Source organism: Hordeum vulgare, chromosome 6H (genome assembly GCF_904849725.1).
Source record: "Hordeum vulgare subsp. vulgare chromosome 6H, MorexV3_pseudomolecules_assembly, whole genome shotgun sequence".
Classification (NCBI taxonomy): domain Eukaryota; kingdom Viridiplantae; phylum Streptophyta; class Magnoliopsida; order Poales; family Poaceae; genus Hordeum; species Hordeum vulgare.
Window position 1 is genome coordinate 210932529 of NC_058523.1, and position 19158 is coordinate 210951686.

The 19158-nt window shown below is 44.6% G+C and overlaps 1 protein-coding gene across 1 annotated transcript; it reads left to right on the forward strand.

Annotated features, from left to right (window-relative positions):
* The first annotated feature begins 7311 nt into the window (after window positions 1-7311).
* On the forward strand, window positions 7312-9729 carry LOC123402905 (proline-rich receptor-like protein kinase PERK2). Its single transcript, XM_045096871.1, has 2 exons — window positions 7312-8101; window positions 9374-9729. Exons 1-2 carry the CDS (start codon window positions 7638-7640, stop codon window positions 9414-9416), a joined length of 507 nt encoding a protein of 168 aa, XP_044952806.1. The 5' UTR covers window positions 7312-7637; the 3' UTR covers window positions 9417-9729.
* Window positions 9730-19158: the final 9429 nt, after the last annotated feature.

The following is a 19158-nucleotide window of genomic DNA, read 5'->3' on the forward strand; positions in this document are numbered from 1 at the left end:
GAGAAGCACCTAAATGACACCACAATCATGTTCATAAGAAAGGGCATGTGTGACAAGCAAAAAAGGCCCTACATTCACCTCTCAAATGCAAAGGAACTATGGGACATCATTGTGATGACCAAGAAGGAAATATCTTCACTTCGTCTTGCACAATATGAGATTGCAAAAGGGGCATTACAATATTTTTTACATGGAGAAAGGTGAGAACTCCAAGCATCTCCTTGAGCGATTGATGACACTAGCCACCGACATTGAGTCGTATGATTGTGGCAAGAGCCAAGATGGATTCAACTTGACCAAACGGTTTATTTTGGACAAAATGCTAAATGCTCTTTCTCCATATCACCATCAAATGGTATGGGACATAAGAAGAGAGCATGGTTTTAAGGATATGTCCCAGATGATGTCATTTCAACCTTCCAACTATTTGAAGAATCCAAGGCAATGCTACAAAACACCACGCCATGCATGGTTCGTCATCACCCAAGACAAACCTTGCCTTGAAGGCCAAGCATGTAATGGAGAATGATGTTAGTGAAGAGGAATAAGAGGACGATGAAGAAGGTTATGAGGTTGACTCGGATGAGGGAATCTCATATGAAGACATGGCTCTCTTTGTGAAGAAGTTTAGTGCGGAAATTCAAGGGAATATTCTGAAACAAGAAAGTAAGGACTTGCTTCAATTTTCAAGAAACCAACCACTTCAGAAACGAGTGCCCCTCTGAGAAGAGTGAAGACAAATTAGGATTTCCAAAGACGTCTATAAAGAATAAGTTGCCCAATCCATTGAACTCCAAGTTCAAGAAAAGAGAGGGGGAGATAATGGTTGCCAGATGAGTCCGACCCGGATGATGTTGGAGGTGTTACCGGTGTAGCTCAAGACACCCATACCACATCGAGACTTGTCAACAAGAGTGGTGATGTTGTCACATACAACTACATGAAAGACTACAAGGGCAATGCACACAAATGTCTCATGGAAAAGGCCGTGGTAGATGATGATGAGGGTCAAGCCGACAAGGTAAAGGTAACACCACATCCAAACTCTCCTCTATTTACTCCTACCCACCTAGTGATGAATATCTTGATGCAGAAGAGCATGATTATGAATTTGACATCAATGAGCCCATGTTTGCTAAAATGAATAAAGTCATGTGCTCTCTCAAAGGAAAGAAGCTCATTATGTTTCGCTTGCTTATGGAGATGGTGAGTAAGCACACCATCACCATTAAGGAACTCAAAACACTCATCATTGAGGAAAAGGATAAATGTGAAACCCTTGAGCAGAAAGTCCTTGTAACAGCCGGAACCGACTCTCTAGAAGATTCCCCTTTTATTCCATTGTTGTCGTGCGATTTATTTTGTTGTCGCATTCATCATCGCATCATGCGCATCGTCTGCATAGCACCGGCACTATGTTGCCGTCGTTTTGAAAAACTTGATTCCCATATTAGTTGCCAGCTCTCTCCAATCTTTTCATTGACCGTTCCGCGACCAACCACACACGCACTCCCTCGCGACATCGTTAAAATACTGTTTTTAAAATTGTGTATAAAACTTGCTCGGATTGGGTCGAAAGTTGACGTGCAATCTTATTAGGTAGGTAGGCCGCTATAGTGTAGGCAGGCCGCCTGCTAGATATCGTTGCAATCGGAGGTCAGTTGATACCCCAACGGATAAACCTATAGCGGCTCTATAGCCTGTCAAATAGCACATGTTTTTGTATTTTAAACTCTATCGTCGGGCTGCCCGATTTCCCTCTCTTCTATGACTAGCCTCTCTACAGAGTGCACACACCCCTCGCGTGCGTGTGATAATGCCCCGAACCCGAATCGCCGAGTCATGACCGTTGGGTCCGGATCCGTAATACCCCAAACCGTCATAGGTTTTTCATTTAGACTTCGTAACCTAAGTATAGCGACCGTCCGATTTATATCGAAGGGTCCACATGACCGTAAACCTAACCCACTAGCTATTTATAGTCCACCGTAGTCCAATCATACCAAACCTTAGGCCCTGTTTGGTTTCAATAAGTCAGGTGACTTATAAGTCAGGTGACTTAAAACCAGTGACTTATAAGTCACGCATGTTTGGTTGTCATCTGACTTATAAGTCACCTTTCCAATTCAAAAGTGGATGACTTATCTATACCTAATAATAAAGCGGCTATTGCTTCCGTCGGAAAACCCACCACGACATTTTTATAAAAAAGCCCCTGTAATTTTTGTTATTCAACCCACGCTCCATCATTTATCTGCAATGCAAAAGGAAAAAATGATTCATAACAAAAATTATACCCGTACACATCGTCTCATCCCGTCGACCCTAGGCCACCCTAGCCTGTACCCAGGCCGCCACCACACCACTCGTCGCCGCGGCCGACCTTAACCGCCACCGCTGCCGATCTCAACCCACCCGCCTCCGCGGCCGTACCTCTCCCCGCTCACTGCCCCCGTTCCGACGCTCGAGCGCATCGCGTCAACCCTGGTCCACCTTGGCATGTGCCCAGGCCGCTGCCACACCACTCGTCGCCGCGGCCGACCTCATCCCACCCGCCTCCGCAGTCGTACCTCTGCCCGCTTGCTGCCCCCGTTTCGGCGCTCGAGCACAGCTTCTAGATCACATCAACGCGATAGCTACAGTGAGTGGGGATGATGCGTCTGCTCGATGCAGAACGGCGGAGCGAAGTACTTGGAGGTGGAGGCGGGCCTCCATGGCTCACACGGGGAACTCTGAGGTTATGGCGCGGCAACGACGACTCCTTATGGCCACATAGAGGCGTCTAACCCTTGCTCCCCTCATCGTATCCCCTCCTGCGGCAGGAACTCATCATCTGGTGAGATCCCCTCCCCATGTCTCCATCCGTGTGCCAAGCACCGGCAAGAATTTTGTTTTGTGGGGATTTGTTTGCTGATGAATGAATGTATTGAATGTAAGATTGTATTGTTGTAGAGACAGAGAATGGAACACCACCTTCAATTTGTCATCTGATCCCACATTCTCTACCCCATGAGTGAAATAAGATAACAGTCCATTGATCAATACACGTAGCCTCTTTGTTTTGCTTTGCTTGTCCCGCTCAATTTCTCATCATGGTGGAATTAACAATGGACGGGTTAATTTCTCAACAAAACAGGATAGGACTAACTACATTAGTTAGTTAGCTTATTATTTTAATAAATCAAAATGATTATAAAAAGATGTAAAACGTGTGGTATTTTTTTCTCCCGTTGCAATGCACGGGCCCTTTTGCTAATCTTTTTTAAACATTTATAGATCTACTTGGTTTATAATCCTACAACCTTGAAAGGAAAAGACTCTACATCTACAACCGTGATGAGTCTTTGAGGCAATCTTTTCAACCAAGATGAGTGAAATTTCAGCTCACAATTATATGGCTTAATGTACACCGTAATAACTCGGTCCCACCAGATTAATGGCTCATAAATTCGAATTAACTTGGAAATTTTTAGAGAGTCTCTAATTAGTTAGTATAGATATCTATACCTAATAATAAAGCGGCTATTGCTTCCGTCGGAAAACCCACCGCGATATTTTTATAAAAAAGCCCCTGTAATTTTTGTTATTCAACCCGCGCTCCATCATTTATCTGCAACGCAAAAGGAAAAAACGATTCGCAGCAAAAATTATATCCGTACACATCGTCTCCTCCCGTCGACCCTGGGCCACCCTAGCCTGTGCCCAGGCCGCCACCACACCACTCGCCGCCGCGGCCGACCTCAACCGCCACCGCTACCGATCTCAACCCACCCGCCTCCGCGGCCGTACCTCTCCCCGCTCACTGCCCCCGTTGCGGCGCTCGAGCGCATCACGTCGACCCTAGTCCACCTTGGCCTGTGCCCAGGCCGCTGCCACACCACTCGCCACCGCGGCCGACCACAACCACCACTGTTGTCGATCTCAACCCACCCGTCTCCGCGGTCGTACCTCTGCCCGCTTGCTGCCCCCGTTTCGGCGCTCTAGCACAGCTTCTGGATCAAATCAACGCGACAGCTACAATGAGTGGGGATGATGCGTCTGCTCGATGCAGAACGGCGGCGGCGCGCGGATAAGGCGCGGCGGAGCGAAGTACTTGGAGGTGGAGGCGGACCTCCATGGCTCACACGGGGAACTGCGAGGTTATGGCGCGGCAACGACGACTCCTTATGGCCAGATAGAGGCGTCTAACCCTTGCTCCCCTCATCGTATCCCCTCCTCCGGCAGGAACTCATCATCTGGTGAGATCCCCTCCCCATGTCTCCAACCGTGTGCCAAGCACCGGCAAGAATTTTTGTTTTGTGGGGATTTGTTTGCTGATGAATGAATGTATTGAATGTAAGTTTGTATTATTGTAGAGACAGAGAATGGAACACCACCTTCAATTTGTCATCTGATCCCACATTCTTTACCCCATGAGTGAAATAAGATAACAGTCCATTGATCAATACACGTAGCCTCTTTGTTTTGCTTTGCTTGTCCCGCTCAATTTCTCATCATGGTGGAATTAACAATGGACGGGTTAATTTCTCAACAAAACAGGATAGGACTGACTACAGTAGTTAGTTAGCTTATTATTTTAATAAATCAAAATCTATACCTAATAATAAAGCGGCTATTGCTTACGTCGGAAAACCCACCACGACATTTTTATAAAAAAGCCCCTGTAATTTTTGTTATTCAACCCGCGCTCCATCATTTATCTGCAATGCAAAAGGAAAAAAACGATTCGCAGCAAAAATTATACCCGTACACATCGTCTCCTCCCGTCGTCCCTGGGCCACCCTAGCCTGTACCCAGGCCGCCACCACACCACTCGCCGCCGCGGCCGACCTCAACCGCCACCGCTGCCGATCTCAACCCACCCGCCTCTGCGACCGTACCTCTCCCCGCTCACTGCCCCCGTTCCGACGCTCGAGCGCATCGCGTCAACCCTGGTCCACCTTGGCATGTGCCCAGGCCGCTGCCACACCACTCGTCGCCGCGGCCGACCTCATCCCACCCGCCTCCGCAGTCGTACCTCTGCCCGCTTGCTGCCCCCGTTTCGGCGCTCGAGCACAGCTTCTAGATCACATCAACGCGATAGCTACAGTGAGTGGGGATGATGCGTCTTCTCGATGCAGAACGGCGGAGCGAAGTACTTGGAGGTGGAGGCGGGCCTCCATGGCTCACACGGGGAACTCTGAGGTTATGGCGCGGCAACGACGACTCCTTATGGCCACATAGAGGCGTCTAACCCTTGCTCCCCTCATCGTATCCCCTCCTCCGGCAGGAACTCATCATCTGGTGAGATCCCCTCCCCATGTCTCCATCCGTGTGCCAAGCACCGGCAAGAATTTTGTTTTGTGGGGATTTGTTTGCTGATGAATGAATGTATTGAATGTAAGATTGTATTGTTGTAGAGACAGAGAATGGAACACCACCTTCAATTTGTCATCTGATCCCACATTCTCTACCCCATGAGTGAAATAAGATAACAGTCCATTGATCAATACACGTAGCCTCTTTGTTTTGCTTTGCTTGTCCCGCTCAATTTCTCATCATGGTGGAATTAACAATGGACGGGTTAATTTCTCAACAAAACAGGATAGGACTAACTACATTAGTTAGTTAGCTTATTATTTTAATAAATCAAAATGATTATAAAAAGATGTAAAACGTGTGGTATTTTTTTCTCCCGTTGCAATGCACGGGCCCTTTTGCTAATCTTTTTTAAACATTTATAGATCTACTTGGTTTATAATCCTACAACCTTGAAAGGAAAAGACTCTACATCTACAACCGTGATGAGTCTTTGAGGCAATCTTTTCAACCAAGATGAGTGAAATTTCAGCTCACAATTATATGGCTTAATGTACACCGTAATAACTCGGTCCCACCAGATTAATGGCTCATAAATTCGAATTAACTTGGAAATTTTTAGAGAGTCTCTAATTAGTTAGTATAGATATCTATACCTAATAATAAAGCGGCTATTGCTTCCGTCGGAAAACCCACCGCGATATTTTTATAAAAAAGCCCCTGTAATTTTTGTTATTCAACCCGCGCTCCATCATTTATCTGCAACGCAAAAGGAAAAAACGATTCGCAGCAAAAATTATATCCGTACACATCGTCTCCTCCCGTCGACCCTGGGCCACCCTAGCCTGTGCCCAGGCCGCCACCACACCACTCGCCGCCGCGGCCGACCTCAACCGCCACCGCTACCGATCTCAACCCACCCGCCTCCGCGGCCGTACCTCTCCCCGCTCACTGCCCCCGTTGCGGCGCTCGAGCGCATCACGTCGACCCTAGTCCACCTTGGCCTGTGCCCAGGCCGCTGCCACACCACTCGCCGCCGCGGCCGACCACAACCACCACTGTTGTCGATCTCAACCCACCCGTCTCCGCGGTCGTACCTCTGCCCGCTTGCTGCCCCCGTTTCGGCGCTCTAGCACAGCTTCTGGATCAAATCAACGCGACAGCTACAATGAGTGGGGATGATGCGTCTGCTCGATGCAGAACGGCGGCGGCGCGCGGATAAGGCGCGGCGGAGCGAAGTACTTGGAGGTGGAGGCGGACCTCCATGGCTCACACGGGGAACTGCGAGGTTATGGCGCGGCAACGACGACTCCTTATGGCCAGATAGAGGCGTCTAACCCTTGCTCCCCTCATCGTATCCCCTCCTCCGGCAGGAACTCATCATCTGGTGAGATCCCCTCCCCATGTCTCCAACCGTGTGCCAAGCACCGGCAAGAATTTTTGTTTTGTGGGGATTTGTTTGCTGATGAATGAATGTATTGAATGTAAGTTTGTATTATTGTAGAGACAGAGAATGGAACACCACCTTCAATTTGTCATCTGATCCCACATTCTTTACCCCATGAGTGAAATAAGATAACAGTCCATTGATCAATACACGTAGCCTCTTTGTTTTGCTTTGCTTGTCCCGCTCAATTTCTCATCATGGTGGAATTAACAATGGACGGGTTAATTTCTCAACAAAACAGGATAGGACTGACTACATTAGTTAGTTAGGTTATTATTTTAATAAATCAAAATGATTATAAAAAGATGTAAAACATGTGGTATTTTTTTTCTCCCGTTGCAACGCACGGGCCCTTTTGCTAGTATGTTTTAAGTTTGGGTGGAGCAACTTATGACTTATAAGTTGGGTGATTTATAAGTTAAATCTGTTTGGCATATAAGTTGGGTGACTTATAAATTAAATCTGTTTGATAAAATAAATCATTTTTTGCAATTTTTTAACTTATAAGTTGATGACTTATTTGGAACCAAACAGCGCCAAGCCCTGGCCTAACCTAAACCCGCGGCACCGCCACCCCTTTTGTCCCTCCTCGGGATCGTCCCGATCCATATCCACCCGAGCTGCCCCTTCTCCTCCTCGAGTTCAGCAGGAACCCAACAAACAAGCTCCTCTCGATCCATCCCATCGGTTGTGCCTGAGCGGATGCAGCCGTAGCTTCCCCTCGCAGCTGCAGCGTCTCCACCCTCTGCATGCAGTGGAGCGCAGCGCTCCTCTTGTGTTGGACGTGTCCAGCTCCCACAGGAGCTAGCGCACGCGTGCATCGCTGCTCGTAGCCGTCTCCATCCACGGCCACAACAACAGCAGAAGCTTTCTGCGCCGTCCCAAGGTCCCCATGCCTATGACCCCCGTCCGACCTCCCCGCGTCGCGTGTGCGAGCCTGTACCCCGTCGGACCTCGCCACACGCCGCCTCGCGTCTGCCTTGCTCCAGCCCCGCACCTCTGCGTGCCGTCAGCCCGCCTCCACCTCGAACCTAGCTCCCTGCTGCCCCGCGCGCTCGCTGCACAGGCCTCCTGCTCGACCTCGCCGCCGCTTGCCAGCAGCAGCGCCGCAGCAATCGCATCGCCCCGCCGGCCGTCCAGAGCCCCGCCGACCGCATCGAGCCTCCCAAGCCATGCATTGACCAAGTTCCTCGCTCGCCAGCCGCTGACTAGATCGGATCCAGTGCGCAGCCAGAAAGAGGCCAAGCCTGCGCCGCCACCGCAGGCCCAGCTTCGGCCCGACCGGCCTGTGCTCCCCTCCAAGGCCCTGCTGGCCTCAGCCGAGTCGCTCCGCTGCCCAAGTGCTCCACCAACAAGGTGAGCAGCCGCCTATTCCTCACTCGCGTGCAATTTGTTATATTACACCCAACGCTGTGTTGGCCTAGTTCAGTCAATTCGCCTCTATACATTGTTTTGTGCTCAGACGAATTTAGCTATTTGTGAGCACTTTTTATAATTTCCAAAAAATGCATATTTTTAAATTGCTAATTACTATGTAACCCGGCATCAGATTAAAATAATTTATATATGTAAAATGTGCAGAATTTTATGTAGATTAAGGATATTCCACTTTCATGCATGTTAAACTTTTTTAAATGTGTTGTTTGCATTGTTTTGCATGATGCCATGTTTAAAATTATTTAATTCATAGAAAAATAAATGTGCGTCGGTTTTAAATATTTCATGTCGTGAATCATGTTTAGAATTTTGTGTAGTTTCACAATATTCAATTTTCAATCATGTTAAAAAAAATTAAACTTGTTGTTTAGTTAAATTTGCATAGATGCCATGTTAAAACGGTTTGTCTGATAATTGATTAACCGTAGCTCGAATAAAAATGTTCGACATATGTAACTTGACCCAAAAAATGTGTAAAACAACATGGTAGCATTTACTTTGCTACTTAACAACTGTAAAATTGTGTATAGGCAGAACAACACTGAATCTTAATTTGCATATGGAGAAATTCCGGAATTGTTATTCATTGTTCGGAACTTATTTAAACTTCCTAGCATTTCATGTGTTTTATAATATCTGGTGCATCCATGATTTAACATGTTGTGGCAGTCATTTGGATGCATTTGGTATTCATGGCATATAATCTTGTGGTGATCATATGTTTTCGACTATAGTTTCGTTTTATATGATCTATATATGTAAATTGACTAGAATAACATGTAGAATCACATGGTCCACTTTATTTTGCTGTTTGAAAAATATGAAATATGTTTAGTTCAGATCTGGGTCAATTTAGACATTAACATACGTGGTCATTTCAAAAATGCTATATGTTGTTTTCGACCTGATTCAAAATGCCTAGATAGTATAGTTTATTCATGCTTCACCTCTTGCTATGTCTAACAACATTTATAATATTATCGTGCACCTAAACATGATTGAACTAAGTAATTAAATATGGAGTTTTGTCAACATGCAACTAGTTGCATATTGAGCTTCATTTAATGTGTAGGAATTGATCGTTGTGCTTTGCCATGTCCTGCATAATTAAACCGGACATGCATCATATGTGATTGTGCTTCATGTCATATATATGTGGGGATGTTATTGTGTGTTGATTGTTGTTTCCAGATTGTTTCTTCTCGATAGAGTTCCGAACCGCTTCGGAGTGTGAGGATTCGTTCGACTACGTTGGTTCGTCTACTTCACGGAATCGTTCTTCTTCCAAGCGGGATCACAAGCAAGATAATCAGTTTCCTAGATACCGTTAATATCATTGCCATGATAGTTGTCTCGTTTCTTTCGCGATGCATCGCTGCCTACCACTTAAATGTCAGCCTCCCAACATTTCCATGAAAAGCCTCTAACCATTCCACAAACCAACAAACCACTTTTTGACTATGTTACCACTTGTTGAGCCTTCCTATAGCGTTGCTATTGCACGTGCAGTTGCTTCCATGTGAAAACATGGGTTCATTGTTATATCACCATATTATTGCTTTTTAATTTAATGCACCTATATACTTGGTAAAAGGTGGAAGGCTTGGCCTTCTTGCATGGTGTTTTGTTCCAAATTTGCCACCCTAGTTACTTGTGTACCAGTGTTATGTTTCATAAATGAGAGCTCCTAACATGCTTGGGGTTGTTATGGGGACCCCCTTGATTTTTGTTTTGGGATAAAACACTTTCGTAAAAGCCCAACATTGATACTATATTTTCCCAACATAATAATACTAAACACCACTAATAACACATAGGGATTTAGCGCTACCCATGGATTAATTTAACATAATATATGAGGGTCAGTGCTGATGGTGCTAATCCTAAATAGAGCACTGTACGGGGCTAACCCGGGGCAACTCGCCATGCCACTATACGGGTCGCTCATTCATCGTGTTCTGAGAACGAAATACGCGGCTCCTATCGGGATCGTCGACACGCCGGGCGGCCTTGCTATATTTGTTTTACTCTTATTGAAGGCCTTGTGCGAGGAATTCTAAGGATACTTTGGGCTATCTCGAGGTTGAAGTTTTCCACTAGGAAGCCGAGGAGATCAAGGGTTTTCCGTAGTCGAGGTTTTCAATGCAGCTTGTGGTAGTTTGTGATGGACTAGTTGGAGCACTCTACAGGGTTATATCTTTCGAAGAGCCGTGCCCGGGTTATGTGGCAACTTGGAAACTTTGTTTAACATCCAGTTCTAGATAACTTGAAGTAAACTTAATTAAAATATGTCAACTATGTGCATAACTGTGATTGTCTCTTCTCGTGAGTTCTACATCTGGAAGAGGACACAGTGGGGTTATTGTTGGAAATATGCCCTAGAGGCAATAATAAATTGGTTATTATTATAGTTCCTTGTTCATGATAATCGTTTATTATCCGTGCTCGAATTGTATTGATTGGAAACTAAAATACATGTGTGGATACATAGACAACACACTGTCCTTAATGAGCCTCTAGTTGACTAGCTCGTTGATCAAATATGGTCAAGGTTTCCTAGCCATAGACAAGTGTTGTCATTTGATAACGAGATCACATCATTAGAAGAATGATGTAATGGCCAAGACCCAAACTATGAACGTATCATATGATCGTGTCAGTTTATTGCTACTGTTTTCTGCATGTCAATGTTTCCGTTCCTATGACCATGAGATCATGCAACTCCCGGACACCCGAGGAATACCTTGTGTGTATCAAACGTCACAACATAACTGGGTGACTATAAATGTGCTCTACAGGTATCTCTGAAGGTGTCTGTTGGGTTTGCGTGAATCAAGACTGGGATTTGTCACTCCGTGTGGCAGAGAGGTATCTCAGAGCCCACTCGGTATGTGAGTAAGGTGTTAGTCATGGGAACTTGTATTACGAAACAAGTAAAGAGACTTGTCGGTAACGCGATTGAACTAGGTACAGAGATACCGACGACGGAATCTCGCGCAAATAACATACTGAAGAACAAAGGGAATAACATACGGTATTAACTGAATCCTTAACATAGAGGTTCAACGGATAAAGATCTTCGTATAATATGTAGTAGCCAATATGAGAATCCAGGTTCCTCTATTGGTTATTGACTAGAGAGTGTCTCGATCATGTCTGCATAGTTCTCGAACCCGCAGGGTCTACACACTTAGGATTTGGTGAAGATTTGGTATCAATGAGTTATGTGTGGGAGTAACCGAAAGTTGTTCGGAGTGCCGGATAAGATCCCGAACGTCACGACGAGCTCCAGAATGGTCCGGAGGTAAAGATTTATATATGGAAAGTCATATTTTGGCTACCAGAAAAGTTCGGGTTTTTCGATATTGTACCGGGAAGTTTCTATAAGGTTCTAGAAACTTCCAGAGGAGTCCGAAAGTCCACCAAGGGTTCCACCATGTCCCAAGGTTTTTCATGGGCTGAGGGGAGATGTTATGGCCTTATTAGGCCAAGCGCACAAGTCCTTCAAGGCCCATGCAGTTGGGAAAGGTGGAAAGTTCACCTTTGTATGGAAGGGAAGGAAGGGGACTAGGATTCCACCTCCTCCCCTCTTGGTTGCGCCCTAGGGCTTGGAGGGGTTTTCCCGACGTCCCACCTCCTATATATAGAAAGGAGGGGGCGCCCCAAGAGCACACACGAAGCACTTGGCGCCCCTCTCTCTCCCTAGACTGTTTTCTCCTCCGTTTGCAGTGTCTGTAGCGCCAGGCATAGCCCTGCCGGGATAGCACCACCAGAACCGCCACCACGCCGTCGTGTTGCCGGAGAACTCACCTACTACTCCGACCTCGCTCGCTGGATCGAGCAGGTGGAGACGTCATCGAGCTATACGTGTGTTGGACGCGGAGGTGTCGTCCGTTCGGCTCTCGATCAAGAGTTCGTGGGACGGATCATGATTGGATCGCGAAGATGTACCACTACATCAACCACATTCTTTAACGCCTCCGCCTAGAGATCTACAAGGGTATGTGGATACAATCTCTCCTCTCGTAGATGGTCATCACCACGGATAGATCTTTTGTGCATGTAGGAATTTTTTTGTTTCCAATGCGACGTTCCGCAAGAGTTGCATCATGAGCTAGGTCTATGCTTAGATGACATCTCGAGTAGAACACAAAGGAGTTTGTGGGCGTTGATATTCAGAATGCTGCTCTCCTTAGTCTTTTCTTGATTCTGTGGTATTGTTGGATGAAGTGGCACGGTCCAACACATTACTCGTACGCTTACGAGATTCTGGATTCATCGACTAACATGCAACTTTTTGCATAAAGATGACTGGCGGGTGTCTGTTTCTCCAACTTTAGTTGAATCGGATCTGACCGAGGCGGTCCTTGGAGAAGGTTAAATAGCAACTTGCATATCACTGTTGTGGTTTTGCGTAAGTAAAATGCGATCATACTATATACCCATAGCAACCACATAAAACATGCAACAACAAATTAGAGGACGCCTAACTTGTTTTTGCAGGGTATGCTTATGATGTGATATAGCCAAAGACATGATATGATATATTTGATGTATGAGATGAGCATGTTGTAGTAGTTAAATATCGACTTGCATGTCGATGCTATGTCAACCGGCAGGATCCATAGGGTTGTCTTTAATTATTTTTGCACTTAATGATGCTTTGCTTTATCGCTAGACAGTAGCTTTAGTAGTAACATCATAGTTAGCACTACAACCTCGATGGCACGACAATGATGGAGATCATGATGATGGAGATCATGGTGTGGCGTCGATGTCGATGGAGATCATGTCCGTGCTTTGGTGATGGAGATCAAGAGGCACAAGTTCATGACCATATCATGTCACTTATGATTTGCATGTGATGTTAATCCTTTTTACGCACCTTATTTTGATTAGGACGATGGTAGCATTATAAGGTGAACCCTCACTAAAATTTCAAGATAAAATTGTGTTCTCCCCGAGTGTGCACCGTTGCAACAGTTCGTCGTTTCGATACACCACGTGATGATCGGGTGTGATAGACTCTATGTTCGCATACAACGGGTGCAAAACAGTTACATACGCGGAACACTCGGGTTAAACTTGATGGGCCTAGCATGTACAGACATGGCCTAGGAACACAAGAGACCGAAATGTCGAACATGAGTCATATAGTAGATATGATCAACATAGAGATGTTCACCATTGAAGCTAACTCAACTCACGTGATGATCGGACTCGAGTAAGTGAATTTAGATAATGTGTCACTCCAATGACTAGAGGGATGCCAATTTGAGAGGGAGTCCTTAAGTAATATGACTAATTGAACTTATTATCATGAACATAGTAAAAAAATGTCTTTGCAAATTATGTTGTAGCTTGTGCTGTAGCTCTACTGTTTTTTATGTTCCTAGAGAGAACTTAGTTGAAAGGTGATAGTAGCAACTATGCGGACTGGGTCTGTGAACTGAGGATTGTCCTCATTGCTACGCAGAAGACTTATGTCCTTCATGAACCGCTCGGTGTGCTGAACCCCGAGCGTTGTCTTTGGATGTCGCGAACATCTAGCATACTCATTTTTGATAAATATGTGATAGTTCAGTGCGTAATGCTTAACGACTTAGAATTGAGGCGCCGAAGGCGTTTTGAACGTCACGAAACATATGAGATGTTCCAACAATTGAAATTGGGATTTCAGGCTCGTGCCCGCGTTGAGAGGTATGAGACACGCGACAAAATTCTTGGCCTATGAAGTAAGTCAAAAAATCTCAATCGTTGAGCATGTGCTCAGATTGTCTGAGTACTGCAATCGCTTGAATCGAGTGGGAGTTGATCTTCTAGATAAGATAGTGATTCACTTAAGTCTCCAAAGTCACTGCCACCAAGCTACTCAGCTTCGTGATAAACTATAACATGTGAGGGATAGAGATGATGATCCCTGAGTTATTCGCGATGTTTGACACCGGGAAAGTATAAATCAAGTAGGAGCATCAATTGTTGATGGTTAGTGAAACCACGAGTTTCGAGAAGGGCAAGGGCAAGAAGGGATACTTCATGAGTGGAAAACTAGTTAACGCTCTAGTGAAGAAACCCCAGGTTAAACTCAAACCCAAGACTAAGGGCTTCTAATATGAGGGGAATGGTCACTGAAGCAACACTACCCTTGACACTTGGTCAATGAGAAGGCTGGGAAAGTCGAGGAAAGTATATTGGATATACATGATATTGATGTGTACCTTACTAGTACTCCTAGTAGGAGCAGGGTATTAGATGCCGGTTCAGTTGCTAAGTGTTTGTAACTCGAAATTATAGCTAGCGAATAAACGGATACTAGCAAGGGTGAGGTGACGATGTGTGTTGGAAGTAATTCCAAGGTTGATGTGATCAACATCGCATGCTCCCTCTACCTTCGGTATTAGTGTTAAACCCAAATATTGACCGGTGTTTGCGCTGAGTGTGAACATGATTGGATCATGTTTATCGCAATACAGTTATTCATTGAAAGAGAATAATGGTTACTCTGTTTACTTGAATAACACCTTCAATCGTCTTGCACCTAAAATGAATGGTTTATTGAATCTCGATCGTAGTAATACACATGTTCATAGTATTGGTACCAAAAGATAAAAATTAGTAATGATATTACCACTTATTTGTGGCTTTACCACTTGAGTCATATTGCTATAAAATGCATGAAGAAGCTTCATGCTGGTGGATCTTTGGGCTCACTCGTTTTTGAATCGTTTCAGACGTGCGAACCATGCCTATTGGTGTAAACGGATGAAGAAACTCCATGCAGATGGATTGTTTAGACTCACTTTATTTTGAATCACTTGAGACATGCAAATCATGTCACACGGGAAAGATGACTGAAAGGCCTCATTTTTCCAGTGAGATGGAACGAGCAACTGACTTGTTGGAAATAATACATTTTGATGTATACAGTTCAATGAGTGCGGAGGCACGCAGTGGATATTGTTATGTCATTACTTCATTGATGATTTCAGTAGATACAGGTGTATTTGCTTGATGAATCACAAGTCCGAAATATTGAAAAGTTCAAGTAATTTCAGAGTGAAGTTGAAGATCGTTGTGACAAGAGGATCATATGTCCACAATGTGATTGTGGAGGTAAATATATATCTGAGTTGTGAGTTTGGTATACATTGAAGACAATGTTAAAATTGTTTCACAACTCATGCCACCTGGAACACCATAGTGTGATGGTGTGTCCGAAAGTCATAGCCGCGCCCTATTGGATATGGTGCATACTATGGTGTATCATATCGAATTACCACTATCGTTTTTGGGTTAGGCATTAGAAACAACCGCATTCACTTTAAATAGGGCACCACGTAATTCCATTGAGATGACACCGTATGAACTATGGCTTCGAGAATCCTAAGATGTCGTTTCTTAATAGTTTGGGGCTGCGACGTTTATGTGAAAAAGTTTCAACCTGATAAGCTCGAACCCAAAGCTGATAAATGCATCTTCAAAGGACACCCAAAACAGTTGGGTATACCTCCTATCTCAGATTCGGAAGAAAAGTGTTTTTTTTCTAGAAACGGGTCCTTCTCGAGAAATAGTTTCTCTCGAAAGAATTGAGTGCGAGGATGGTGGAAACTTGATGAGGTTATTGAACTGTCACTTCAACCAATGATTAGCAGGGTGTTGGAAGATGTTCTTGTGGCGCCTACACTAGTTGAAGTGGATAGCTGATGATGGTGATCATAAAGCTTTGGATCAAGTTACTACCAAACCTCGAAAGTCGATAAGGAAATGTACTGCTCTAGAGTAGTACGGTAATCCTGTCTTGGAGGTCATGTTGCTGGTCAACAATGAATCTACAAACTATGGAGAAGCGATGGTTGGCCCGGATTCCGACGAATGGCTGAAGGGCATGAAATCTGAGACATGATCCATGTATGAAAACAAAGTGTAGACTTTGGAAGAACTACTTGATGGTCGTAAGTGTATTAAGTAGAAGTGGATCTTTAAAAGGAAGACGGACAATGATGGTGAATGTCACCATTAAGAAAGCTCGACTTGTCGCAAAGATGTTTTCGACAAGTTCAAAGAGTTGACTATGATGAGACTTTCTCACTCATAGCAATCTGAAAAGTCTATTGGAATTATGTTAGCAGTTGCTGCATTTTTCAATTATGAAATCTGGCAGATGGATGTCAAAACACCGTTTGCGTGAGGAAAGGTTATATGTGAGACAACCAGAAGGTTTTGTCGATCCTAAGGATACTAACAGGTATGCAATCTCTAGCGATCCTTCTATGGGTTGGAGCAAGCATCTCGGAGTTGGAATCTACGCTTTGATGAGATGATCAAATTTTTTGGAATTATGGATTGTTTATGAGAAACTTGTATTTCCAAGAAAGTGAGTGGGAGCACTATAGAATTTGTGACGAGTACATGTGGTTGACATATTGTTGATCATAAATGATGTATAATTTATGGAAAGCATATATGGTTGTTTGAAAAGTGTTTATCAAAGGAAAACCTGAATTAAGCCTACTTGAAATTTGAGCATCAAGATCTATGGAGATAGATTAAGACGCTTGATAGAACCTTTGGATGAATACATACCTTGACAAGTTTTTGAGGGAATTCAGAATGGATCAGTCCAAGAAGGATTTCTTGACTGTATTGTAAGGTGTGAATTTGACTAAGACACAAAGCTCGATCACGGCAGAAGAAACAGAAAGGAAGAAGGTCGCCCCCTATGCTTTAGTCCCATGCTTTAAAGTATGCCATGATGTGTACCGCACTTGATGAGTGCCTTGCCATGAGTTTGTCAAGGGGTACAAGAGTGATCCTGGAATGGATCACTAGACAACGGTTAAAATTATACTTAGTAACTAGTGGACTAAGGATTTTGTTCTCGATTATGGAGGTGATAAAAGACTTCGTCATAAATGGTTACGTCGACGCAAGCTTTGACACTAATCCGGATAACTCTAACTTGTAAACGGATTCGTTTAATGGATGAGTCATTTGGAATTGTTCCAAGTGAAGCGTAGTAGAATGATCTACAGTATGACATAAAGATTTGTGAAGTACACGCGGATCTGAATGTTTCGGTCCAGTTGACTAAAAAAACCTCTCTCACAAGCAAGAATTGATGGAACCCCAGAACTGTATGGGTGTTAGATTCATTGCAATCACATAGTGATGTGAACAAAATTATTAACTCTAGTGCAAGTGGGAGACTGTTGGAAATATACTCTACAAGGAATAATAAATTGCTTATTATTATATTTGCTTGTTCATGATAATCGTGTATTATCCATGCTAGAATTGTATTGATTGGAAGCTCAAATACATGTGTTGATACATAGACAACACACTGTCCCTAGTGAGCCTCTAGTTGACTAGCTCGTTGATCAAACATGGTCAAGGTTTCCTGGCCATAGACAAGTGTTGTCACTTGATAACGGGATCACATCATTAGGAGAATGATGTGATGGACAAGACCCAAACTATGAACGTAGCATATGATCGTGTTAGTTTATTGCTACTGTTTTCTGCATGTCAATGTATCTGTTCCTATGACCATGAGATCATGCAACTTCCGAACACGGGAGGAATACCTTGTGTATATCAAACGTCACAATGTAACTGGGTGACTAAAAAGGTGCTTTACAGGTATCTCCGGAGGTGTCTGTTGGGTTGGCATGAATCAAGACCGGGATTTTTCACTCCGTGTGACGCGGAGGTATCTCAGGGCCCACTCGGTAATACAACATCACAGCAAACCATGCAAGCAATGTGACTACGAGTTAGTCACGGGATCTCGTATTATGGAACGAGTAAAGAGAGTTGGCGGTAACGAGATTGAACTAGGTACAGAGATACCGACGATCGAATCATGGGCAAGTAACATACCGAAGGAAGAAGGGAACATCATGCAGGATTAACTAAATCCTTGACATAGAGGTTCAACCGATAAAGATGTTCATAGAATATGTAGGAGACAATATGGGCATCTATGTCCTGCTATTGGTTATTGACCGGAGAGTGTCTCGGTCATATCTGCATAGTTCTCAAACCCGCAGGGTCTGCACACTTAAGGTTTGGTGACGATTTGGTATTAACGAGTTATGTGTGGTAGTAACTCATAGTTGTTCAGATTCCCAGATGAGATCTCGGACGTCACGAGGAACTCCGGAATGGTCCATAGGTAAAGATTTATATATGTGAAGTTATATTTTGGCTACCGGAAAAGTTTCGGGTTTTTCCGTTATTGTACCAAGAAGCTTTCAGAAGGTTCCCGACACTTCCGGAGGAGTCCGGAAGTCCACCAAGGGTTCCAACATGTCCCAAGGGTTTGCATGGGCTAAGAGGAGACATCTTGCCTTATTGGGACAAACGCACAAGTCTCTCAAGGCCCATGTAGTTGGGAAAGGTGGAAAGTCCACCTTTATATGGAAGGGAAGGAAGGGGACTAGGATTCCACCTCCTCCCCCTTGGCTGCTCCGTAGGGCTTAGAGGGGCTATTCCCCACGTCCCTCCACCTATATATAGAGAGGAGGGGCGCCCCAAGAGCATGCACGAAGCCCTTGGCGCCCCTCTCTCTCCCTAGATCGTTTTCTTCTTCGTTTGCGGTTTCGGTAGAGCTAGGCGTAGCCCTTCCGGGATAGCACCACCACAACCTCCACCACATTGTCGTTTTGTCGGAGAAATCATCTACTACTCTGCCCTCGCTTGCTGGATCGAGGAGGTGGAGATGTCATTGAGCTGTACGTGTGCTGAACATGGAGGTGTTGTCCATTCGACGCTCGATCGGGAGTTCGTGGGATGGATCATGTGGGGACCCCGACTTACGAGTCGAGATCGCCAAATGAACGTGCTCAGTAATCCTAGAGATCAATTCTCACCGAACACACATATACCGAATATAAAGAGTCTTACATCCAACATACCGTTTAATACAAAAATTGACCATCAAGGTCAAGTTCAGATAGGTAGGGCATATAAGG